This window comes from Rhineura floridana, chromosome 1 (assembly GCF_030035675.1).
Source record: "Rhineura floridana isolate rRhiFlo1 chromosome 1, rRhiFlo1.hap2, whole genome shotgun sequence".
Lineage (NCBI taxonomy): Eukaryota > Metazoa > Chordata > Lepidosauria > Squamata > Rhineuridae > Rhineura > Rhineura floridana.
This window is the reverse complement of record NC_084480.1, coordinates 177494337-177521166: the sequence shown is the minus strand read 5'-3', so window position 1 is coordinate 177521166 and position 26830 is coordinate 177494337. Positions and strand designations below refer to the sequence as shown.

Below are 26830 nucleotides of genomic sequence, written 5' to 3'. Positions count from 1 at the left end.
GTCCAACACAATCCTTCATTTTTGGAAGGCTACAATCTCCTGGACCCCCAATGCAAAGGCTTAGTAAATATTTTCAGTGGAATAATGGATAGTGAAGAAAAGCTGGATGTTGATGAAGCTGAGGAGACAGGGAAGACAATGAGAAAAATCGCTGCAAGCTACTGCAATGAAAGTGTTAAAGGTGGTGGTATTGCAAATGAAACTTGTCACTTAGATGCACATTTACTCACACAGAGAATGCTATCTGTTAGCTCAACAGACACAGAATTGTAAAAGAATACTTTCAATATGAGTTACACATGTTGCCACCAGCCTTGTTTGCTTGGGAAAACACAGCTTATGAGAGGAGTGACAAGTCCATTCTAGCAAAAGCTCTGGAAGTCTTGATTGCCAGTAGCACTCAGGGTATAACAAATAAACCTACTGCACCTGAGGGAGCATCATATGTTGTTAATGGGTGGAGAATTCCAACACCTTGTTCCATGGACACAAGAGGGAATGGAACATATGAGGATGTGCTTGGTCATTATGGAACCTACACTGTGTGGCACAATGGAAAAATCACTGTTTTTGATGGATACAACACTGCCAATATTAAAGATATGGAGCATCAATATTGTACAAAGAAATCATTAGTGAAAGTGAAGTTTGTTGAGAAATCAGCAGAGACTTTGAGCAAAGGACCATTTCTCTTAAAGCAGGAAAACAAAAACTGCTTTGTGGACATGCTCAGGAGATTCCAACCCCCCCCATGCTGTGATCCATGCCGTGATCCATGCCGAAGATGCTCCAGATAAACAGCATCACAATTAACAGAAAGCATATATGTGGCAGTCATTGTTAATGATACAGGATGTCCACAACATATGCTGGTAAAATTCAACCTGCTTTACTTTTTTAAAAAAAATTCTCAAATCCAAAGAATTGTGATTGGGCATAGTTGTTTGGGCAAACAGAACATGGCATTGTTAGGTCCAAACCAAGCACAGAATACTGTTGCCTTTACATGGAGGAAATGGTTAAAATTCAGATCTTGGCAGTCTGAGTTACAAAACGTATATGAGGAAAATCTCAACTGCAACAAAGAAGCTTGATCTTGCATGTCTTTCTCCAACAGCTGATGCAGCAAATTTCCACTTGTGCATGACATATTACCAATGTGTGATATGGAGAACACTTGGAGGTACTGAACTGGTTCCAAAGAGATGAAGATGGCGATTTTTCTATCACTAATATGGCTCATAAGTACAAAGAAAGAATCTGCATCAGAAAAGTTACTGAAAACAAAAAATCAGTGTGAATGAATCATGTGGTCAACAATGTACATGCCAAATTTATGGCCTTTTATGCTCGGTGTTTTGCAAGCACTGCAGTGGAAGTACCTGCACAAATATATCAGCTGTTCTTAGTGAGGAGGAGGGATAACTACTAATGAACATACTCAGTCCTTTAAATTAGTTCAATTTCAGTTGAACTGTTTCTTAGTAAGCTGTTTTGAGATTATAGTAAGGAAAAGCCCTTAATGATTTTCAATAAAGCTCAATAACAGAATATGCTTGCCTCTCCCCCCACCCCCCATGACTGGATATTGGTAAACTGTGAATATCCAATACAGAGAAATGTCAAGAGAATAATGAAAATAGAATAGTAATTTCTGGAGACAGTTGACAATAAGGGCAATTTTAGACATCTCTCTTCTATGCTAACTGTCCATATAGCCTAGCTGTGTGGATCTGCTGTGCAGATTAATTTATAAAGGTTGTAATGGGCTATGGGGAAAAGCTTGTAATGTAAACGAGCAGACCTCAACCTGTTTAATAGAATGATGCAGTTATTTTCTTAATAGCTGTGGAGGAAAACAAATCTAGATTGTGTGTGTGACACCAGTTGTCATCTTTCAGTAAGAACATGTATTTCTGAAGTTGCCTGAACGTATTTACAGTGCCTGAATACTAGTTACTTTATGCTCTGCAGTTGACCACTTGATTTAACTGGCTGATAGTGAATAGTTTTGAGCAATGTTGTAAATTCCTGAGATGAAATTTCTGTTAAGATTATTATACTTTGATTATGAGATCATTTCCATGTGAACAGAAAGCTTAAGAATGAAAGAAATCATTTGACAGTGTTGACGCACACACACACCCCAAAACCCTAAACTGCTTTGCAATTAAGTGATGTAAGCTAATACCAAATAGCCATTTTGTCAATATGATATAAAAACATGAAATATCTGTGTTCTCCAGAAAATATTACAACTACTTCCAGAAAGAATTTTCTATCGGTGGCATTTCCACAGCATAGGTAAGTATAATTGAGTGTTTGCCATTACGCTTTGTTTTTGTTTTAGTTTATTACCAAGTTCCATCTTCCATCTTCCAGTGAAGCCAATGTACAAACACCAGTTGACTTTAATGAAGCTAGATTGTGCTGTTTCCTTGTCACCAGCCTTTATCTGTGTCTTCATTCATTCATTCATTCATCCATCCATCCATTCATCCATTCAAAGCATTTATACTTTGCCTTTCAGTAGGAAAGGCTCTCAGAGCAACTTACATATTAATAAAAATAACACAGTCCTTGTCTTCAGGCGTACAATCTAAAGAAGATAAAAGGAAAAAGAAATTGGGTGGGAAGAGGAATGCAAGGACACTCAGGCATGAAATTCTTAATGCCTCAGTGGTCTAATACTGACCAGTTTAGATGGAAATCCAAAGATTTGGTGGCCTCTTGGAGAACATCATGGAGACCAACCTTCCTGAAAGTAATTGTTGTGGAGCTAGAGGTTGTACCCCTGGCACCTAGCTGGTTTTGCCCTTGCAGACAATGTGCCAGGAGTTTACTAATAAATCTCTGAGATAGCAATACATCTGAAAAAGAGAAATAGAGCAGTCCCCTCTGTGTCAATGAAGGTAGTCATGCAACGCTTTTGAAAAAGAAATCTGTGAAAATTGGTGGAGATGAATAACTACTGTCTAGTATAGAATTTGTCATTTGGGGAGAAGGTGTTGGATTCAGTGGTATAATCTCAACCCCCAGGTTATTTAGATCCATTCTAGTCTGGTTTCTGGCCTTGTTTCAGGTTTTTGATGAGATTGCACTTCCTTTTGAAGAATCAAGTTCACAGTTGGGGGTTCTTCTGGACCCAATGTTATCTACAGATATTGAGATGATGTCAGGGATAGGCATACGCTACCAGCTTTGCCTAGTTTCTAATTACAAACCTAATACTGGTTTACCCATACAACAGTTATATCCAGACTTGACTTGTAATGCTTTCTACTTGAGGGTAACTTTAAAGTCAGTTCAGAAACTGTGATTCATTCAAAACACAGCCACCTGATTGCTGGCAAAAACAAGATGGTCAGCACATATTATGCTGGTTTTATATTGATTACCAGTCCATTTCCAGATTCATAAGAACATAAAAAGAGTCTGCTGGAGCAGGCCAATAGCCCATCTAGTCCAGCATCCTGTTCTTATAGGCTCATTTTCAGAGTGCTGGTTTTAACCTTTAAAGCCCTTGGTTTTAACCTTTAAAGTGTAGGACCATGGAGAACTATGGCCAGACTCTGACACACCCAGTCTGTGTGTCAGCTTCAGCTGTTAGAAAGCTGTTCAACCGAGGCTACTTGAATTGCAAGAGATAAAGATTGATCTAATAGTACTCCTAGACAGTGCATCTCATCCTTTGGGGAGAGTGCAATCTCCTCTAGAATTGATTGTATGCTATCACTTTGGGCAGGCAAGCACCTTCATCTTGTTGTGGTTATATACTATAGCCAGTATGGATTTTTCACATTGCACTATGTTAATTTGAAAATATCCCCCATGCCATTCTGTTGCTTCCCATAAGCTCATTTCAAAACAAAATCTGACAGAATTTATAGTCCTGAACTCAGGAACACTTGTTTAATAACCCTCTAAATTTTCATGGTGATACTCCAAAAAAGTCTGAGAGAATCCAGAGTTCAAAGTCTAAAACAAGAGTAAAAAAATCCAGACCCCAGTTGGACTTTTTTCTATCAGTTGTCTCATAATTTGTTGAAATTAATTAAAAATCAGCCATGTTCACAGAGTACCTGTAATCCTATTACTGACCGACATGATCAGTAAGAATCAACTGTCAGTGTTCTAAAAGCCATACCATCAGCTGTTTGTCTTGGCTAATCAGGGGGCCACACACACCAGACATTTATTCCACTTTAAAACAGTCATGGCTTCCCCCAAATATCTGGGAAGTATAGTTTGTGAAGGATGCTGACAGTTGTTAGGAGACTCCTATTCCCCTGACAGAGCTCCAGTGGCCAGAGTGATTTAACATTCAGCCCTTTCTTTCCAGAGAATTCTGGGGTCTTTAGTTCTGTGAGGGGAATAGGGCATCTCCAAACTCTCAGCCCCCTTCACAAACTACACATCAAGGATTCTTTGTGGGAAGCCATGGCTGTTAAAAGTTGAATAAATGTCTGGTGTGGATGTGGCCAGGGACAGCTTTGGTTTAAATTTAGGTGGGAGATGTGTCTGCTGTAGAATACAGGTTGCCACCCTGGGCTCCTGCCAGGAGGAATGGTGGGATATCAATCAAATAATAAAAATAAATAAATAGAATAAAAAGGGGGGGGAACTCTCCACAAATAATACTATTAAAAATGCTTTCCTTTTGGAAAGGAAAGGGCCTTTCCCTCTGCCCAGTGCCAATCCACTCAGTCTCCTCCCCTCTCCCCTCCCCCAGGTCAGTTTCACCTATCCTAAGCATAATTGCACAGGTGTACATCCCATTGACCTCAAGAAGCATGCAAACTATCAAACCTGCCCTCCCCTCCCTCTCCTCCACCTTCCCCCTTCTCTTCTGCCCCCCTGTGGTCAGTTTCACCTATCCTAACCATGATTGCACGGGAGTAAATCCCATTGAACTCAATAAGCATGCAAATGATCAAACATGCCTTTCCTCTTTCTCTCCCCTCCCCTTCCCCTCTCCCTTCCTTCCCCCTTCTCCCCTCCCCACTCCAGCCCTCCCTCCCCCTTCTCCTGATCCCACATGGTCAGGTTCATCTATCTGATATTTTTACAAATTTGTAGGGCAGTACAATATCTCAGAGAGGAGTTCAGTTCTGCTCCCCTGGTGCATTCACTGTAGCTGCCCAATTTCCCTGCTTTTAAACATTTAATAGAAATATCTGTTGGCTATTTGTACATTCTTAAACCGCAAGGGTTTTTTTTGCCTATTAGTGAATTGAGTTTCAGTTCATTAACATTCATCCATCCAATTAATGCTTCCAAACATCAGATCAGCACTTCCTCTGCCTAATACAACTAATTTCCTCCCCTGCAATTTGATATGGTACAGCCCAGAAAAGAGTCTTACTATCATATTTGCAGTTTCTGAGAAATGATCTGTATTTCAAGCATTTATAAGTAAGGTGCAAGAGTAAGTTGCTGTGATAGGCTGCCAGGTTCTTTGCCAGTCTTTTAAGTCGGCCCCATCCCACACCACCAGGTGCCAATAGGGAACAGCTCCTGAGGAAATCACATTTGGACACTGCCTGGAGGCTCCACCTGTAGGAGGAAGAGCAAGGTGGGGTAATCTCAGTTGTCTGCCTGATGTGAGGAAAGGATCAGCTGTCATGCCTTAGGCAGAACAAACAGTGGAGAGACATGGAAAATATAAACAGTCTCTGAGAGGGAAGAAGGGAGAGAAGCCTAGCAGGCAGCGGGTTGCAATAGCCAGGCCCCTAAGTAAGGCTCCTCCAAGGAGACCAGGGTGATTTGACCCTCACCGTCTTGCCAGAGGCCATATGCAGCCTATCCTCTCAAGCCCCATTGGGAGGTTCCAGAGATGGAATTGCAACATTCTGGATTTACACACACCCCCGTACCCACTGGGAAGCATAGGAGTAGGCAAACAGCATTGCTGGAGGACATTCTTATACTCTTTGGTGAGAACCTTCTCCAGAACATTGAGGTTACTTGGGGGATCTGTCTGTCTATGGGGTTTGGGATTTACGTCTTAGGAGACTGGAGTGGAAAGGGGAGAACTGGAAGCTCCAGAGAAGGAATTGTGTTAAAACAGCTACTGCAGGAGAAGAGGCTTGCTGAAATACTTTACTTATTCCTTATTAATGAAAGTGATCTGGGACATGGATGGAAGCAGACATGTGAAGCAGCATACCTGAAATAAAGCCCTACTTGCAGCTGACCTGATGTGAGTCGTTGCCTTCTTTAACTCCTTAGTCAGGCATTTCCTAATGCATTTTTCTTTTACTCTTCAGGTTCAGTTTTCAAGAAACTTCTGCACACTGGAAACTGTCTTAAGGTATTTTATCTGTTGTTTTAAATCCATTACTTCCATAAATACATATGTTTTGTTTATTAGAAATCAGCCACCAAATAACTGGCTGGTTCATCCACATAAACATGTGAAATTCAGTCCTTTCCTCACCCCACTTTCTTATTGACCCTTGTTACCCCCTTTGAGTTTGTAAGCTATAGCTTTCAACTGTCGTTCCTCTTTTTAAGTGCTGATATACAGCTAGAGATTTTTCCTAGTTTAAGGGGAGCCAAGGATCTTAGAGAGCCAGTGTGGTGTAGTGGTTAAGGCAGCCTTTCCCAACCAGTGTGCCTCCAGATGTTGTTGGACCACAACTCCCATCAGCCTCAGCCAGCATTGCCAATGGCTGAGGCTGATGGGAGTTGTGGTCCAACAACATCTGGAGGCATACAGGTTGGGAAAGGCTGGGTTAAGGTGTTGGACTACGACCTGGGAGACCAGGGTTCGAATCCCCACACAGCCATGAAGCTCCCTGGGTGACCTTGGGCCAGTCACTGCCTCTCAGCCTCAGAGGGAGGCAATGGTAAACCCCCTCTGAATACCGCTTACCATGAAAACCCTATTCATAGGGTCGCCATAAGTCAGGATTGACTTGTAGGCAGTCCATTTTTTTTTCTGGGATCTTAATCCAGAAACTAAGACTTTCCAATATACTTTTTTGGGGGGAGGGGGGTGTGATGTTCCTGTATTAATTTAAATATGGTAAGTGCTGTTTGTACAGAAGATACATGGTAAGTGGAATGAAAGAGGAGGGGGGAGTAGATGAGCAGTAGAATGCTGGATGATTGGCTGAGTGTTTGGAGGTGGATGTGGGGAGAGGGTGGAGTTCGGATTAATACTAAGATAAGTATCACAGGAATAGATGAAACCATATGCTTATGTGCCTTTATAAAGTAATCTTGTTATTTCTAATCTTTAATAAACACTATTTTGGTTTACCGGAGGCCTGATCCTTGGCTGGGGAATATACAGACCAGAAGGGAGGGCAAGGTACTTACCAAGGCTGAAGGAAAACTGTAACAATTGGTGGCAGCGGTGAAGGGAAGAATATAACACCACAAGTATCCAGAGCAACCCAGAATTATATGCATTCTATATAGATCAAAGGATTGGGACAGCTTAAGCACGCAGTCACAGAGGTAACCTGATTGAGAGAGACTCAGGCAGAGTCTCTGGGAATACTGGTTATAGGACGTGACTGGTGGTGCTGCCTAGCAGGGGGATCTGGTGAGATCTATGCTAGAGCGGAGAGAGAAACCATAAAAAAGGACAGTCCAGACTGGTGGAGTCCCTGGTGGTGCCTAGTGACAGGCAGTAGCCACGAGCAGGTGGCTCACCTGGCAGGGAGAGCCAGGGAAGGGCGTCACAGGGGGTTCTCCTGTGATTGTAGGGACCCTTTTCTGTCCTCTTTCTCTTCCTGTTTGCCAACTTGTCTTCTCATGATATATCTATTTTAGCAATCGCAGAAGTGATTCTAACTTTTAGCTATTGCTGTTTTGCACCCTATAGCGATAATATTATGAAGCCCAATAAAAACATTGCCACATGCACCCTGAATATAGCCCAGAAAAACTAAGCATGATGATGATGTACATTGTTCTCCACCCCCTCCTCACTAAAATAATCACAAATGCTTCACAAAAGGTGGGATAGAAATAGCTAATAGAATAAACAGCAACCCAGGAAGCTGCCTTAAACCAGGTCATACTATTTGTCCATCTAACCCAGTATTGTCTTCTCTAGGAATGAGCCTGGAGAGCCACTCCAAATCAGAGCAGACAAGGGATGGAGAATCTGTGGTCTTCCCAGATGTTGCTGGCCTACAACTCCCATCACCACACGCCATTGAACGTGGTTGCTGGGGCTGATGGTAGTAACAGTCCACAGGTTCTCCATGACTTGTCTACTTTGAGTCGGAGTGGCTCTCCAGGATTTCAGAGGTCTTTCCAATCATCTGCTACCTGATCCTTTTCACTGGAGATGCCAGGGATTGAGACTGGGATCTCCTGCATACAAAGCATGTGTGCTATCATTGAGTCCTTAGGACAGCAAGCAAGAGATGAACTTTGCATCAGTTTTTTTTTTTTTTGTAAATGGTGGAAGATATTATGTGTTAGAGCAATATGACACCAGCATGCCCTCAGCCACACATGTTTGTGAAGTTTTGGCTTCAATTTGAAGCAGACACTGGCTTGGGGATTAGACAGTTCAAAGATGACTTTCAGGATATAGTGAAGAATGATGGATTCAAGTATTGCACACTCTCATCCCTTTTGTGTAGTCTTATGTATGTGTGATTGTATTCTCCATGTCTGCTTGGTGAAATCAAAAGTGATTCTAATTTTTGAGTTGTAGGCCTGTCGCATCCTTTACTACTATGCTCTCTGGGTATGTCCTGCCAAATAGCATTTCAATCTTCAGTAGCCCCCACAGAGTGACATGAAAGCCTAGAATAGACTGGGTGCCATCTCATGGTGTGGAAACTGGTATATGTTCCCTCTATAAGTGCTGAGGGCAGCATGCTTAGGATTGCAGAATTTTGTAAAACAGATGGAATGAGAATTCTCAGATCCATGACAGATTTAGCAAGCCAGCTTGTAATGCTAATGAGGTGGCTCTTGCTGTAGGCACACTTCCAGTCAGGATCAAGTAGGCACAATAGTGACCCTGAGCTTTATTTGATAGGATCCAGTAGCCTGGTACAGAGGTAAATATGTATGAACATACCACAGAAATATGAACAGTATAGCTTCATTATTTTGAAATATGATAAGAAGCAACGATAAAGATGGCCTTTGCACGATAAGGTCTAGGGATAAGTAGGTGTAAGCAATATTGAAATGGTCAGCTATTGCAAGATGTCAGAACAAAGACAGCACAGCAGTATAGCAAGGTTAAAAGAAACCTTGAACACTAAGGGGAGTATTGCAGCATGCTACACAAGCATGCTGGATGACCTAGAAATAAATAGTCTTCAGCCCTGAGTTCAGTAAGCATATGCTATGCTGCTGGGGGTTTTTTTCTTCATTGCGGGCCTGTTTCTTCCATGTTTGAGCAATGGGGCGTTTAGTACCTGACATTTTGTTTTGCTGCAGTCATTTTTATTACTTGGCTCAGCAATTTCACTTGTTGGATCTTTCTCTTTGTCAAGGTGCACATAAATACAGCCTATTTATTTATTATTTTATGTGCAGAACTTATATACTACTTCATCATCCATAAGCTCTCAGTGGTTTGCCTAGAATATAAAATGTTCATTAAAAGTATTAATACAATTGAATGTTAAAAGCAAGTTAATCTTAAATTCAGCAGCTGTTCAAAATATACGTAACAAAATAAAATTACCTGGGTAGGCTTGCTGAAACAAAAAAGGCTTTAGCAGGCACCAAAAACAATATATCAAAGGTGCCTGCCTAATATCCTGCTACCCTTGCTAGTTAGGATGAGAAAGGCGTAACAAACCTACTTGTTCAGACATTGCAAAATCTTCCTTCTAAAATATCTAAAGTATGGAAATAATGGTCCTGTCTGAAGCCTGGATTTTGGCAAATAAGACAGTACTAACCATTGTGCCAAGTCAGTGAGAGCCAGTGTGCTGTTAATGGTTAGAGTGATGGATTATGACCTGGGAGACCAGGGTTCGAATCCCCACTCAGCTATGAAGCTCAATAGGTGGCTTTGGGCCAATCACTGTCCCTCAATCTAACTTACATTACAGGGTTGTTGTGAAGGTAAAATAGAGAGGGGAGAACCATGTACACCACTTTGAACTCCTTGGAGGAATGGTGGTATATACATGTAATAATAATAAAAATAATAAATAAAGTCCCATCTCTGATTAAACTAATGACAAACTTCTTCAAAGGTTAAACCTTTGTATACAAAATGAATGCAGCGACCCTTCACAGCAGCAATGACTGAAGGCAATTACCGTATATTCCGGCGTATAAGACGACTGGGCGTATAAGACGACCCCCAACTTTTCCAGTTAAAATATAGAGTTTGGGATATACTCGCCATATAAGACTACCCCTGCTTATGACATGCCATTTTTGCCTTCGTATCGAACAAGTTTGTTATTCCAGATAGCGTAGCTAAGTTTCTTGTTTTTTGTTTGTGTATTCGTTTCCCAGTGTGAAGGTTTTGTTATCTGTCTATCCTACGTTTCTTCCTTCCCTCTGTCTTGTGTTTGACATCGTTTGTCTCGTTGTTCCTGGGGAATTCCTTGGGGGGGGCCCTCCCTTCCCTGATCCTTTCCCCCAGAACTTTAGCCTACGGCTCCCAGAGATACCGCGGCTGCGGTTCTCTCTCTCTAAGGTGGCTGCCTTAGTCTCCTTTTGTTAAGGGAGCTTACGGCTTTCCTTCTCGCCCAGCGGCACTCCTCCGCCCTCGTTTAGCTTCGCAGGAGCCGCTGCTGTCTGCCGATCCTAACGGCGATTCCGGGAGATCGCGGCTGTGACTCTCCCTCGCTCAGCAGGCGGCCGCAAGTCTAATCGATCGCGGCTCTCCGCCTCGCGCCGCCTCGCTCTCTCTCTTTTATCGCCGCCTATTTCGGCGGCCCCAGAGCCTGCGGCTGCGGCTCTTTCCCTTGCTCTGCCTCCCCCTCCCTCCGGCTTTCTCCGTGGCAGTTAATTACGCTGCGATGACCATTGAAGCCTGCGGCTGCGGCTCCGTTTAAATTTGTAGTCCAGCAATGCCCACTCTTGCGAAATAACTACCGTATATTCCGGCGTATAAGATGACTGGGCGTATAAGACGACCCCCAACTTTGAGAAGATTTTCCTGGGTTAAAAAGTCGTCTTATACGCCGGAATATATGGTACAAAGAAGCACTTTATTAAGATGTTGTGCCTTTTTCTTATTTTCTCAGTATTGTTGGCCTGTTATTTTTTATATTGTTTTCTGAAATGTGTCTCATTTTTAGATAAGATGTGAAGGAATCAGACTGTTTCTTCTCTGGCTACAAGCTCTCCAGACAAATTGTGCAGAAGAGCAGCTGTTAACTTTTGCTTGCCTTGTGCCTGGCTTTCCTGCAGTGATGTCCTCAAGAGGTCCATGCACACTGGATACCCTCATTAGCCCTCCTTCCAGTCTGGCAGACGGTTAGTCTTTACTATTGTCAGATTTTCTCTCAAGCTTGTAGATAAAGAAAGTTACTGAGTAAGTTTTTAGTTAGGCTGTCAGCCTGATGAAAGAAACCTTAGTTGATTAGTCATATGAATTTTAGTCAATCCGTACATTAAATCTCCATAAATTTGTATTTGGGGAAAAAAATCTAAAGAAAAAAACCATGATTTCTTGTTTTTAAATGATGGACAAGTATTTTTGCAGCTTCATCATAGTGGTGGTGTTATCCCTGATCTCACACACAGGAAATAATGCCTCTAGTAAGGTAACAGATGTCACATGTAGTTCTTAAGTACTTCCTCTACCGGCAAACTTATAGTCCCATTCTGTTGAGCGTTACTGAGAAAATAAAAGCAGAAAATTGGCAAGGAGAAGGAATGGAATAGGGCATCCTGGAGGAGGACGTGGCTGGCTGTAACCTTCAACAGGAGTGCTCCTGTTAAGATATGATATGCTGCAACATTTTGTTGCAGGTGCTACTTGTTCCTTCTAATCAGGTGTGTATTTGCCACAAGACTCCTTGGGACGCAGTCTCATTACTTTTTTTGCAGATGGGCCCCTCCTGGCCCTCTCCTAGAGTCCCTCTGTCTCTAGAGTCAATCAAGTTGCACAATTTCCAAGTGCCAAGCATGTGTGCTTTTAAAAGCTGCCCTGTTTCCTGGTTGCCTTGGGAGAGATGGGCCTTGAATCCACTAAGGTGAGTAGTCACTACAGCCAATAAGCAGTCAGCATGGATCCTCCTTGCACACTGGTTGGTTCCCACCATTTGTTGCTGTGGGGAAGAGAGAGTCAGGAGGACCTGGGAGATAGAAGTTTACAGAGAGAGGAATTTGGACAGCCAAGCCCAGGTACCAACTTTCTTATGATCACTGCAAGCTCAGGCTGCCAGCCAGCAGCAAGCTTTGGGGGAGACACTGAGGTTTGCTTTTAAAAAAAAGTTCTGAAGGGAAGTATGGAGTAATTGATGGGTCCCAGCATGCTGAAGATGCTGTTGTCTGCAAGTGAGTGCTTTCCTTTGCCCCAGGGAGTAGTTTTCTGAAGGGGTGGTGGTTCAAGTAGCATGTGTGTGATGGAGAGAGACAGAGAGCTTTTGTTCAATGGGGACTTACTCCTAAGTAAGTATGCCTTGGGTTGCAGTCTTACAGCCCATTCCTATGCGTACTTACTCACTTCGTTCAGTGGGGCTTACTACCAGGTAAGTGTGTACCTTAATAACAACTGTAGGAAGATCATCAGAAAAGTCTGGGAGCAGAGAGAGAGAGAAAGTGTATTGCTAACTCCCGTTGGGAAAAAAAGCAAAAAAAAGGGGGCTGGGGATGTGTGCTTTTGTTCCAGCCCAAAGCCAGGAGTTAGGGAGGGAAAGAGAGAAAAAGTACATTGAAGGAGGGGAAAGGGTGTGTGCTGGGTGTTTCTGTTGGGAGGAGTGGAATTATGTCGCTGTAGGTCTTTCACCTGCTGATCTCAGGCTGACAGTGCTACACTCAGTGCACAATCAGGCATTGTATTTCAGATGGAGGGAGTTGAAAGTGATTTAAGATGTATAGCAATTCTGTTCTAACTTTCCCTGGTTCATGCTTCTCACATTCCATGTTCTTATTGTGTACGTCGTACAACTCCAGACTCTCCTTTCGCATCTGTGCGCATCAGCCTCTGGGCTTCCATTTGGCTTTGACCCAGTGGAGTCAAGAAAAAGAGGAAGACCAAACAAGAAGCCACAGATCTGAACTTACAAGATCTGAACAGGGTGGCTCATGACAGATGCTCTTGGAGGTCACTGATTCGTAGGGTCACCATAAGTCATAATGAACTTGGAGGCACGTAACAACAACAAAGCAATTCTGTTCAGATGCTCATGCTGGGATTAATTCAAGATTTAAATAGTTAAAAAATCAAGCACTAATTTATTTTTTGTGGTTATTTATTAATACTTCATAACTACAGCATTTTGTTTTCACTTTTAAGCAAAAAGGATTTGAAATCCCTACTCAGCCATGAAGCTCATTTGGTGCCCTTGGGCCCAGCCTAACTCACAGGCCTGTTGTGAAGATATAGAAGAAGGTGTAAATGGCTGCAAAAGGGGACATAGTGTTGCATCATAGGCATAAATCTTGCTTCCTTTAACCAAAATGATGCACCTTTATAAAGAAATAGACTTTTTTTTCTCCACTTCCCCTGCCCTTGGTATACCTCCAGGCTTCAACCAATAGCGTGATTATTGTGTGTTTAGATGCATGCGGAAGTCCCAATTGTATTTAAGTGTGCTGATCTGCAGGTGGGTGTGCACAAGGGGCCCTCTCATCATGAACCCTTCTCTGTCCTTTCCTCACAAGAAAGCCTAGGCTATAATCCTGTACCCACTTACCTGGGAGTAAGCCCTGTTAAATACAAAGAGACTTGCTTCTCTGAGTAAACATGTATACCATGGAATTTTTTAACGTCCACCCACACTTACTGTATAGTAGAACCTGCTGAAAATAACTTTTAAGGAGTACCTGATCTCAAATGGAGATTACAAGGAGACAGAAGCCACTAGCTAAGTGCAGGGGAGGGGAAAACAGCAGCTCTTTCAGACCCCTGGGATTCCTGGTGTCCAAACAACTCACTTATCAAATTCAGAGACTGAAAGCTTGCTTTTATTGAATAAAATACAAATTGATTGTATTGCTGCCTTGGGTTCCTACAGGTGTAAGGGCAGGATATAAATTCAATAAATAAATAATCTTAGAAGGTTGCATAATCTTAGAAGAGGATATGACTGTGAGGGGGTGTGGTGTGACTATCGTGAAGGGACCCTGCACTTTTAAATTCGCCACTATACTACTGTCCCTAATACCAGACTTCGGTAGTCCTGTGCCTATCATTTTCTCAGCGACAGAGGGACTCCTAAAAACAATGTAGTACTGTCTGCATACTTGGCTTACTCTCCAGGTTTGCAGAAGCATGTTAGTTTACCAACTCAATAGAAAAATGACTTTTTAGAAAGTCTCAAAAAAGAATCTGATAAGGATCTAGTCTCAGTGGCTATGTAGGAGATGTGGATGGGAAGGGGGGAAATGCACATTACAGGGAAGTCCCAGAAGGGAGGAAAGGAAAAAGGAACACCTAGAAAAAGGGTACTTTGCTAGAAATTGTTCCTCCCCCTAGCTGTATAGCAATAGAATGCTCAAGTTCATGGCTAGTAACCCTCTGAACTTGAGCCGTTCAGTATTATCTAGTGTAGTAAATGAAGGCTTCAGCAGGGTGAGGGGGAAAAAGTGCTGTCCTTACTTTTCTCCCTTATGAACTCCACCTCCCTGAGCTCCAGATAGCACTGCAAGACTTCTGTTCCAGGTTGTCTGGATCTTGGAACAGGAAAACTCCTTGTTGGGGCCTGTGAATACCCCTAAGCGATGTGTTGCAGGCCCTATTTTGTTAAGTTTATTTTAAATTAACTTCTGCTATCTATTTAATTGGGAGCAATTGGGATAGAAACATTTTTATTGTCTATTTAATGAATCAATTTGTAGCCCTAATTTTCATGTGGCCTTGTAGAAAGATGGACTAAATATATCTTCTTGTTTTTGAAAGCCAGGGCAGTTCAAAATAAGATCTCTTTCATTTGATTGTGGCTGAGGAGTCTGACCTGTCATATATAAGCAGGAACCAGGGGGAGTTAATCTTTCCCAGTAGTACACTCCTAAAAAATCAGTTCAGCACCAGACTTTAGGATAGTGATGGGAGAGAAATTTGATCAGTTCTTACTTAAAACTGGATTTATCAGATTTGCACTTTCCAAAACAGGGTAACTGAAGCACAGCCATCCTTTGAAATTAGCACTTACCCAAATTTTGCGATGCGGTTTTTCAACCAAACAGTGTTTACAAAAATGCATATATTAGGAGAAAGTGTGCATGAAAATGGATATATTAGTGAAAATAACATACACAAATGCATTATGTTAGGAGGAATTGTTTGCAAAAATTTGTACGTTAATCAAAACTGCATAAAAATGTGTTGATTAGGAGAAATTAGTGCCAAAATGCTGAAGAATTTTAATGAGGATTTTAAAAAGCAAATTGCTGCAGAAATATGGAGAACAGAATTTAAGATTAAAAAATGAGAAATGGTGAGAACTGAAATTGACAAACCCTTCAATTCATACTTGAGGATCAGAGAGAGGGGAGTCTCTCTGGTCTACCAGAATTCCCTCTGTTTCTCCATGGTTCCTGTCTTGTGCTAATATGGAGCGCTTGTATCTTGTGTTGGGCGAGTAGAACATATTGAGGAGGATGCTGGCATACCACCCATCTCTTTGTTCTTTAGTCTGCCTGTCTGAGCTGATAAAGGTGGTCTTGACCTTGATGTTGGGAATTCCCAGGATTATTGTCCTAGGGGGGGTCATAATAGCTATGCCACTAGATCCAGAGCAACCCAGTACCTCATGACAACTATGGGACTGTCCCAAAATGTCAGACACACTTCAGATTCGGTTTTTGTCTACAAGAGAGAAGGAAAGTTGTCTGAAAGCAAGGGATTTTATTGCCTACCCTGCTGCCCAGCAGTCTTTCTGCCTAAGCGAATTGGTTTTCCCTTCTTTCAAAAAAGCTGTTTATGCTACTGTGTCTTAAATCTTTCAAAAATTATCTCTTATTTTAGCAAAGATTTATCCTGAAGAAATAACTCCACTTTTACCACATGTTTCTGGTGAAAGGACTGCTGAGGACCCAACTTGCTACTTCCTTCAGATACTGTTAAAATATATGGTAATCCAGGTGAGCATACATGTAAATCTACTTTGTTAGCATCAGTTAACTTGTACATATATTTGCTTGCCCACAAAATATGTGAAGAAACACAATACTACTCTTTGTACTTGGTTTCAGATACCAAAGAACAGAAAACAAGGTATTGTAAGTTATGAAGGGTGCAATTACATAAGTCACAGCCGGGAATGTTAATCAGGATCTATCATTTTCATTATTGTGTGTGCTTTATAGATCAAAGCCTAGGCTTAGGTCCTACATGTTTCAGACGCTGCCTTCTACTCTGTTCTAACATTATCTTTAAGATCACCCAAGAGTATTACTTTGTCTGTATTAACTGGGTACCACATTGGGATATCAAGGTAACATAGAGAGGCATTTTCAGTAGCTACCAGAGTTTCATCAGAAACTGAGTACTTTTTGTTTAATGTTTGTTCAGTGGGATGCATCGTTTTTCACTGTTGTCCATCTTGGGGCCTCAAGATGAGACTGGATAGAAGTGCATTTTTTAAAAATGCTCATGTAAAAAATTTCATTTAGACTTACTTTTCTTTATTCTGTATGCTTTCTTAACTCTGGTACAGGCTGCAAGCTTGGAATGGAAGAACAAGGAGAACCGTGATACTGGATTTAAGTTTCTCTTTGCATTGTTCAGAAAATATTACCTTCCTAATTTATTTCCTGCTTTTACAAAACTAACCGACCTTTACAAACCTGTGCTTGGTGAGTAGCCATTTTATTTTCACTTGTTGCAACAGCAAGATTATGTATTTTTTTCTATGCTGCTTTCATAATCAAGGTTTAAATATACCTCTAGAGCCAAGTAATTCATCTTTGACAAGAAAATATGTTCAAATGTGTATATATTTTCTTGTCAAACAAAACATTATTTGACTCTAGTTTTAATGCTCTGGTTCTACATATGTTCACCCTGATCCAGAGAACCATGAGAGCGGCATAAGGTACCCACCTACCTGCAATATTGATACTGACCTAACTTTAGATGGTTGTAGTAAGAAGTACAAGAAGATTTTTTTTGAAGTGAACATGTTAGGATCAATATTTGTCTTATAGCCTGATCCTATATATGCTTGCTTGGAGCAAGTCCAACTGACATAAATGAGTTTAACTCTCAGGTGAGGGTGCATTGGATTGCAGCATTGTCTCTAATTATGCAGAATTTTAACAATGGTGAAATAAAAGCTTCATTTCTGACTAAAAGCTAAAGTGAAAAAATTTTAGTTTTAGGTCCTTTCATATAATTTGGTTGCAGATGTGGAATGCTAGACACATCTGATAATCAGTTCACATGTGAAAATTGTGAAACTTTTCTGTCAATTTTGATTCCTCATACATTGTATAGTGACTTTCTACATTTCAGCCGCCCTTCCTGTATTTTTTGTCTGGGGAAGACAACTGATCATTTTTATGACTGTGTATGGTTTCAAACATGGACCTCAACATTTATACAGAGATATTGCTTACTCTGAGTAAGCTGATTTCATTGTTTTCACTGAGTGGAAAGATTACACCGTGAACCTCTGTTCATAAGGTCAGAATTTTTAAAATTACATTTCCTGTTTTCTGTTTTGCAGACATCCCTGGCCCGCGACCCAAACCAGCATATGTTAGTGTAGCTTGTAATAATGAAAACATTTATAGCACAAAAATACCATACATGACTGCTCGTGTAGTCTTTATAAAATGGCTTGTAAACTTTTTTCTGGAAAAGAAGTACTTCACACCAACACAGAATTCTAAGAATGGAGGGGATGTTTTGCCCAGAATCATTCAGGTTCGTTGTAAATTTTGTTTTTGCTTGTATTTCTACAAGGATTTAAATCAGAATGTTACAGCTAATGCCATGTTAAATCACCTATGATTTTTATATGGGCTTTTGAACATTTATTTTATCCAAGCAACGTGTACATTTTGAGATTTTCTGTTAGCTGTAATTAAATAGAATATGTAGCATAAGAAACTTTTCTTTAGCAGTAGAATATATGCCATTGCAGGCTTTCAGTAAAGCACTCTTGTGAAGAAAGTAATATGTCTTCTCTTGTAACCTGTGCCCAAATAAACTTTCAGAAAGGTCCAAGGTAGGCTTTTTCCAGGTCACCTTTTTAAACCCTGTTTGTGAGATGATGGCTGATGTTGTATGCATGTTGTGAGGTATTATCTAGATAGAGTTGTTTTCATTAGACAGCTACTTTAACATAGAAATTTATGGATGCCTTGGGGACACCTTAACCACCAATCGCTTTGTGAAAATATGTGGAGTGGTAGCCAGGCTGAATGGAATGAGGTAGTACAGCTGTAAACAGTTTGCTGTTCGATAGTGAGGAAATATTTGAATAACATATTCACCACATGAAATTGAAATGGTCAAATTATATAGTATCTTGCAAAAGTAACCCACCCTGACCAATGCTCTCATATTACTGAATTACAAATGGTACATTATAATTTCGTTCTGTATGATGTTTTATTTTGAAACACTGAAACTCAAAATCAATTATTGTAAGGTGACACTGGTTTTATGTTGGGAAATGTTTGTAAGAAACATAGAAAACCGAAACATGTTGCTTGCATAAGTATTCAACCCCCACACGTTAATATTTGGTAGAGCCACCTTTCCCTGCAATAACAGCTTTAAGTCTTTTGAGGTAGGTATGCACCAGCTTTGCACACAGTGTCAGAGGGATTTTGGCCCATTCTTCTTGGCAGATTCGCTCCAGGTCGTTCAGGTTGGTTGGACATTACTTGTGGACCGCAATTTTCAAAGAGTGCCACCGATTCTCAATGGGACTGAGATCAGGACTTTGACTGGGTCGCTGTAGGACATTCACCTTTTTGTTCTTGAGCCACTCCAGTGTTGCTTTGGCCTTGCGCTTGGGTTCATTGTCCTGCTGAAAAGGGAATTCCCTCCCAAACTTCAGTTTTTTAGTGGACTGAAGCAGGTTCTCTTGCACATTTCCCTGTATTTTGCTCCATCTGTTCTTCCTTCAATTTAAACAAGATTCCCAGTCTCTGCTGATGAGAAGCATCTCCACAGCATGATGCTGCCACCACCATACTTCACTGTAAGGATGGTGTATTTTGAGGCATGGGCAGTGTTAGATTTGCACCACACATTGAGTTTTGGCTAAAAAGGTCTATCTTGGTCTCATCCGACCACAAAATCTTTTCCCACATCGCAGCTGGGGCAATCTCATGTTTTCTGGCAAACTCCAGACGTGCTTTCAGATGATACTTTTTGAGTAATGGCTTCTTTCTTGCCCCCCTCCCATACAGGCCAGTGTTATGCAGAGCTCCTGATATGGTTGACTGGTGCACCATTACTCCACTCCCACCCACTGAACTCTGTAGCACCTTCAAAGTGATTGTTGGCCTCTCTGTGGCTTCTCACAAGTCTCCTTCTTGTTCGAGCACTGAGTTTTGAAGGACGGCCTTTTCTTGGCAGTGCCTGGGTGGTGTGATACAGCTTCCACTTCCCAATTATTGATCCAACTGTGCACACTGAGATATCCAAACATTTGGATATTATTTTGTACCCTTTTCCTTATCTATGCATTTGTATTACATGATCTCTCACTTCTGTAGAATGCTCTTTGGTCTTCATTTTCCTTCAGATCCACAGCCTGACCAATGATTCTTCAACAGTGGAGCTTTTATCCTGACAATGTGACTGCAATGTTAATGATTCATAGGTGGAGGCCAATGGTAATTGTGTCCTCGATAGGGCAGTTTCTTTCATCTGTGTAAACTGGGAGCTTCCACAGCACGGGGGTGGAATACTTTTTTTTTTTTTTACAATAATTTTTATTCAAATTTTCATAAAACATACAAAACAAAATCATAAAACATTCAAAGACAAAAAACAAAACAAAACAAAAATGATTAAACAAAAAAATAAAATGTTGACTTCCCATTTGTCGCAGATCAAATCAGTTGTAGGTCTACAATATATAACAATCCTGTCTCTTAAATTATATTATAAAATCACTTTCCTCCAGTAGTTATCTTAATTAATCATCAAATCTCATAAACATTACTTTATTCTTTCCACAAAAAGTCAAAGAGAGGTTTCAGTTCTTTAAGAAATATATCTATCAATTTTTCTCCAAATAAACATGTCGATTAATCCATCTCGTTAATAATAATAATAATCTTATTGTCATAACCATAGTCCAAATAAACATATCGATTAATCCATCTCATCAAAATCTGTTAGGTCCAATAATTTCAATAGTCATTATTCCATTATCCATATTAATTCCATCTTCCATCTTCAATAGTCCTGTTAAGTCCAGTAATTTCAGTGTCCAATCTTCCATTATCAGTATTCCATAATAATCTTGCTGTCATAGCCATAGTCATATAATAAGAGTCTGATGGGAATTTCCTCTATCCCAAATATTTTCTTGCCATCAATTCTGAATAAGTTGCTGAAATATTGTTGTAAAGTCATATCTCTGTTCTTCTTTTTTACAAAATGCACTGGCTCATCTCTTGAGAGTTTTTCCATTGTCACATGGCTGCAGTTAATTCCATAGATTTTCTCTATATCAAGCTCCATCACATCATTCCAGTCCAGAAGATTATCCAAGCCATTGATAACTTTATCTCTAATATCTTCATTAATTTCTTCAGAGATAACGTTAAATTCCAAACAGTAGATTTTATTTCTAATATCCATAAACTCCAGATCTTTTTCCAATTCCACATTTGTTCCAATCTCCAGGGCTTGTATCTTCCCTTTATTTTTTCTTTTCTCATCTCTGATCTCATTCTCCTCTCTCACAGGATCCCCTATTTCTTTAAGCTCCTGCGTCATTTTGCTCAGTTCAATTTTCAGCTCCTTACTGCCCTGTCGCAGGGTTTGTTTCGTTATCTCAATCTCATCCATTATTTTCTGAAACATAATTACTTCCAGATTCTCAGCCACTTTCTTGATTGCCATTTTTAAAACCACGAAAACAAAACAAAACAAAAATAAAGAAGAACCACTTCTTATTTCAGCAACAATTGGGTTAATATTCCAGGCTTGATGACATCACAGTATAAACAGAGCAGCCTGCCTTATCTCTCTATGTTCAAGAACACAAAACAAATTTAGTTCCCAGCATCAAAACAGTTAGTGGCGTCGTGAAGAAGCAGATTCGTCAAAATAAAATAGACCAAAAAGAGAATAGTCCCAGACAATATAATGTTCCTCGGAATAGAAATCCCTCTTCTGTTTATATCTTTAGAATGCACTTCCAGGACAGCTTTTTGCAATAGAAACAGAGATAAGCTGTTAATTTCGTGAATAACAGAGAAGAGTTATAGCTCACCCAGAAGTTCTTTAAAGCTGATTCATTTGACAAATCTCTTTTTGCTGCAACAATTTAAACCAAGTAAAAAAAATAATAGAAAGAAGGGTGCTTGCCTGTTAGTCCGTTTTCTCTTTGAAGAAAAGATAAACGTATCGCATTAATCAGATAGAGCTTGTTCGGAAGTCCGTCCGGCATTGCTGGCTGGACCTTTTCTCATAAATTAATGAAATCCAGTCCTCCCAACAAAAACAGGCTTTTGAGGTTGATCTCTACGTTTCTCCCTGCCTGGGAGAAATTTCATCAGTCAAAAAAAAAATGTTCTGACTGATGTATATCTGAATAAGCTTCTTTTGAGGCGGGAGCCCGTCTCAAAAGCAGGCACAAGCGAAGTCACCCTTCCCGGAAGTCCAGCACGGGGGTGGAATACTTATGCAAGCAACATATTTCAGTTTTTTATGTTTGTTACAGAAGCTGGTATAGCACAGTGGGGAGGAGAGCCTGGCTGGGAGTCTGGAGTCTGTGAGTTCAAGGGGCTGGCTTGTGCAGCTGTGGCAAGCTGAGCAGGCCCTAGCCAGCTGGGGAGGACTAGCCTCAGGCAATGGTAAACCCCCTCTGAATACCGCTTACCATGAAAACCCTATTCATAGGGTCTCCATAAGTCAGGATCTACTTGAAGGCAGTCCATGTTTGTCACAAACGTTTCCCAACATAAAACCAATGTCGCCTTACAATAATTGATTTTGAGTTTCAGTGTTTTGAAATAAAATATACAGAACAAAATTACAATGTACCATTTGTAATTCAGTAATATGAGAGCATTGATCAGGGGTCTGATCACTTTTGCAAAGCACTGTATACATATTTATTGCATCAGAAAGTAAGTTGTAATTTAGAGGTCAGAAAATCTGAACGTAACTCCATGGATCACCTACTCCCAATATATAGCAGCAAGGTTCTCTTGAATATTCGTGATTTTCTCTTGTAAAGTCAAGGATGAACATATCAGTGTATGTACTGTTTTAAACTATGGCCCTGGCCAATTCACTTCATTGTTCCTTCTGAAGACAAACCAGATGGCTCTAGATAACTACATGCATCATCCTCCAGAAAAGGAAGGTTTTCAGCTGGTGTTAAAAACTAATCAGTTTGCACCAGTCTTACCTCAGGGGAAGGATATTCCACAGCCAGTGTACTATCACTAACACCACCTATCCCAAGTCATTTGTCACTAGGATATTATTCCATCCTACATTCCTTTTAGTACAAGTGGCTGCTTGTGAAAGGATCACGTCATGCAGATTTCTTAAAAGGTAAAAAGCCTGAACCATGAGTGTAGTTGTACAAATAAGAGCTGATCTGGCATTTCATATATGCAGGTCTGCAGTGCTTTTTTTGTGGTGGTACTCATCGGTATGGAGTATTGGCACCTCTTTTTGTGCTCCCTACGTCAACCATTTTGTGGTGGTGCCCACAGCACTTTTATCAAGGTATACCAACACCTCATTTTTTTTTAACCTACATGCACTTAAGACAAGTTTCAAGCCAGGGTTCCCAAAGCAGGTGAAGAATGTGATATTGGTTAGGAATGTTAGTGGTTGAGTTAAGTACCTATTGTTTCAAAAATTGTTTGCATATGGGTACTCTGGTGCCAAGACTAGACTATTCTCAACAGCTGAAAAAATATTGCTATGAGGAGAATTTGCGATTCTTTGCTGCCTTTTGTTCAGTCCCACAAAGAGTTCATCTTAGATATTGGTGCCAAGAACAAGGGAAGGTAAACTTTCCCTTTCCTCATAAGTTTCCAAAGTACTGTGATGTGAAATCAAGTTCACTGCTCAAAATAATGGGGCTCCAAGTACTGCACTGCAGAGATGTCCTCAGCTTTTCAAAATTGTCTATTCAAATCTGCTTATGAAATTAATGCTTATGTGCAAATGAAGCTTTATAGTTGAAAGAGCTGTGGCTACTGTGGTACTGTATTGCTGAATATTTAATGGCAAAACTATTGAAGTAATTATTGGCTGTTTTGATTCAGCTTCCCATCCCTTTATTTCTATAGGCTCTAGTAAAAGAAAAGTGGAGAATAGGATACATTTTACTCATCTGGAATATATCATTAGCATGATCCTTATCTCAGTTTTTGGTTTAATCTTTAATTTAGCAGCTTCAGTTCTGTACCTGGTGGTGCTAATCAAACATTTAATTGCTAACAACTAATTTTCTTGAATTCATAAATATGTTCATACGTTATAATTTGCTGCCTTCTTTCCTCCCTCCTCCCCACCTTACTTAAGACTGTGGGTGGTGCAGTACAAGATAAGAATCCTGAAACGGAGAACAGTGTCCCATCGGATCAGGAGAAAAGCCATTCCACTAATAGCATGTTGCCTGAGAGGAGGCTCAGTGATTCCAGCTTTTGCAGTATTGAAGAGCAACACCGGGCAGTGTATGAAATGGTGCAACAGATCCTTTTGTCTACACGAGGTTATGTCAATTTTGTCAATGAAGTATTTCGTCAGGTTAGTGTGGGCAAATGCCTCTATGTATGTTGTAGATATGCAGTAGTAGTAGTAGCAGTAGCAGCAGCAGCAGCAGCAGTAGTAGTAGTGTGCAGGGTTTGTGTCATGATACCAGCTTTAAATTCTTGCTCAGTCCTGACATTTACTGGAAGCTTTGGGCGAGTCTGTCTCTCTTCCTGACGTACATCATTGTATGTTCACTTCAGTTTATTGAACAATAGCCACCCAGGCTTTTTGCATGTATATGAATGTATATATATAAAAGAAGAAGACAAATTAAAACCAGAGATTAGAAAAGAATAAATCAGTTATATAAACACACTAAAATAGTGCAAAGATGAATTATTTAAATTAGTCAATTAATTACAAAGGCTTTGCATTATCACCAGAGGGGACAGCAATTTTCCTCCTCTCTAAGGCTAGTTTAACATAATTAGCAACTAAATAAGTCGCATAGAAATCTGTTCCTGCCAATAAAAATAGAATTTTTAAAATACAGTTTTTAAAAAGGTATTTTCTCTAAAACCAGCAATGAGGGGCACAAGATATCCAATTCTTAGGTCTGAATATAAGAGACATTTTAAGAGAAAGTGAACCATGTCCTCTACCTTCCAACATCTAGCAGGGCAATATCTGCTCATCTTGCATTGACCATTATATCAGCCCTTGACCTCCATCAGCTGCAGAGTATTAAGTTTCTATTTGGTTAGAAGCCCCTTAAGACGCTTGCATGGAAGTAGTCGGGAGTAGTAGTTTAACATCAGTTAAACTCCTTGTGACTTCCAGACGAGCACAACTATAGCCCCTTATAATCAAATAGGCCACTGAGAAGCCCAAGTCAGAAATAATCTGGCAGATTTTGGTGGCCCATGACTGATCTCATATCTTCATATGTCACTTAGGACGAGTGGGGGAGGCCTGCTGAAAGATTTATCTTCAGCTAATAGTACATGGCTGCTTTCTGGGCTAAATTTTTTACCAAATGACAAGCTGTCTCCAAACGTACAACTGCCTTAGGAGTAGATCTGGGAACATCCAGAGCTCTTGTCAGGAACTAAATTGTTCTGGGTCCAAAGTTGCAATATATGACACCGCCCAAACAAGGACCCCATACAGCACCTGGGGCAAGAGCTTAGTCTTATAAAGCTGAAGGAGGAGTGTCACTAGCCTACCACCTGGTCAAGCTGCATAGCAGAAAATGGCAGTGGGCATTACATCAGCTGTTTGTGCAGCAGTTTTCAAGTGGGTGGACCAAGATCCAGAGTTTTTGAACATCACACCCTGATATTTATAAGAGCTGACTTGCTCAAGTCGCTGATGGTCCAGCTGCCAATGATATTTCTGTCTTCTCTTACCAAACAGGAATATTTTAGTTTTAGAATAGTTAACATGTAAGAATTCCTTCACACAATATAGACCAAGGCTCTCAGAAGTCTACACATTCCCCCTGCGTATATGAAAGAAGGATAACATCATCAGCATGCAATAAGATAGAAATATCCTTGTCTCTCAGCCGAGAGGGGAAAACTCCACTCCTGATAGAGAAGAAACTATATAATTAAGCTACAAGTTAAATAGGAGAGGCCCTCGCATACTCCCTTGTTAGCAGGAATGGATTTCGAGAGATCCCCCCCTGCTGTTACTCCAACATGTATGCTACAGTTATTATACAGTCCCTGGATTCTTCTAAGCAGTCTATGGTCTATATTAAGGGGGGCAATTTATGCCAGAGGCAGGAATGTGAAATGGAATCAAAGGCTGCCCAAAGGTCTACAAAAGCACTGTAAAGAGAGCGGTGTGGTGGGTGCATATATTTCTTTACTGGGGATTTCAGAAGAAAAGAATGGTCAGCTGTTGATCTGCCACAATGAAAACCTTGCTGTCCAGCCCAAAGCTGTTCTGACTTCACCCAGCTTTCCAACATTTTGAAAAAGTGCCTCGTGTAAAGCTTGTTAACCACATCCAACAGGATTAAAGGTTGTTTGTTCTTGGGATTTATTCTTGGACCTTTCTTATAAATAGGAATCACAGTTGCCATTGACCAATCTTCAGGGAAATTCACAATACATGTAAACAGTTAGTTTACAGTTAGTGCTGGGTGTTCAGTTCGCATTTCAAGCTGAATCATCGAATTTGCACTTTCCAAAACAAAATGAGGACCTAAACACAGCCAGCTTTCAAAATTCGGACGTATTTGAATTTGGCAATGCAGTTCACCAACCAAACAATGCTTACAAAAATGCGTATGTTAGGGGAAAGTGCATAAGAACAAATATATGAGTGAAAATAACATGCAAAAATGCATTATAAGATGAGAAATCGCTTGTAAAAATGTATACATTAGTCAAAACTGCCTTCAAAACTGTGCTTATTAGGAGAAATCTGCGCTGAAATGCTGGAGAATATTCACAAGAATTTTTTTTTAAAAAAAAATCACAAATTGCTGCAGAAATGTGGAGAGCTGAATTTAAGATTGGAAAACTGAGAAAGTGATAGACCTGAAATTGACAGCTCTTGTCATCCCTAGTGCTGGGATGCACAAGCTTTGGGCCAACCTGTCTCTCTTCCTAACCTACATTGCCGTATGTTGCTGTCAGGATAAAATAAATCCATGCAATCTGTCCCTAAGGTCCTGGAAAAGTGGGGGAGAGGTGTCTATATAATAAAAATATTTTTAGAAAGTATATATACACACACACACACTTGTATGGAAGATAAAAGCACGAGGCAGCTGAGACACAACTCTAGTAGTTAAGACTGTAAGAAAATAAAGACAGCAGTCCTGTGCTCACACCA

General features: G+C 40.5%; 1 protein-coding gene across 5 annotated transcripts in view; it reads left to right on the top strand.

Annotated features, from left to right (window-relative positions):
• Positions 1 to 26830, top strand: part of RALGAPA2 (Ral GTPase activating protein catalytic subunit alpha 2) — a 299150-nt gene that overhangs the window by 30793 nt on the left and 241527 nt on the right. For all 5 annotated transcript variants that reach the window (XM_061587941.1, XM_061587904.1, XM_061587913.1 and 2 more), the window contains exons 4-10: positions 2247 to 2304; positions 6270 to 6313; positions 11253 to 11430; positions 16091 to 16206; positions 16782 to 16920; positions 17793 to 17992; positions 23810 to 24034. In XM_061587941.1, coding sequence (XP_061443925.1) covers positions 2247 to 2304; positions 6270 to 6313; positions 11253 to 11430; positions 16091 to 16206; positions 16782 to 16920; positions 17793 to 17992; positions 23810 to 24034 — 960 coding nt within the window. The remainder of the gene's footprint in view (positions 1 to 2246; positions 2305 to 6269; positions 6314 to 11252; positions 11431 to 16090; positions 16207 to 16781; positions 16921 to 17792; positions 17993 to 23809; positions 24035 to 26830) is intronic.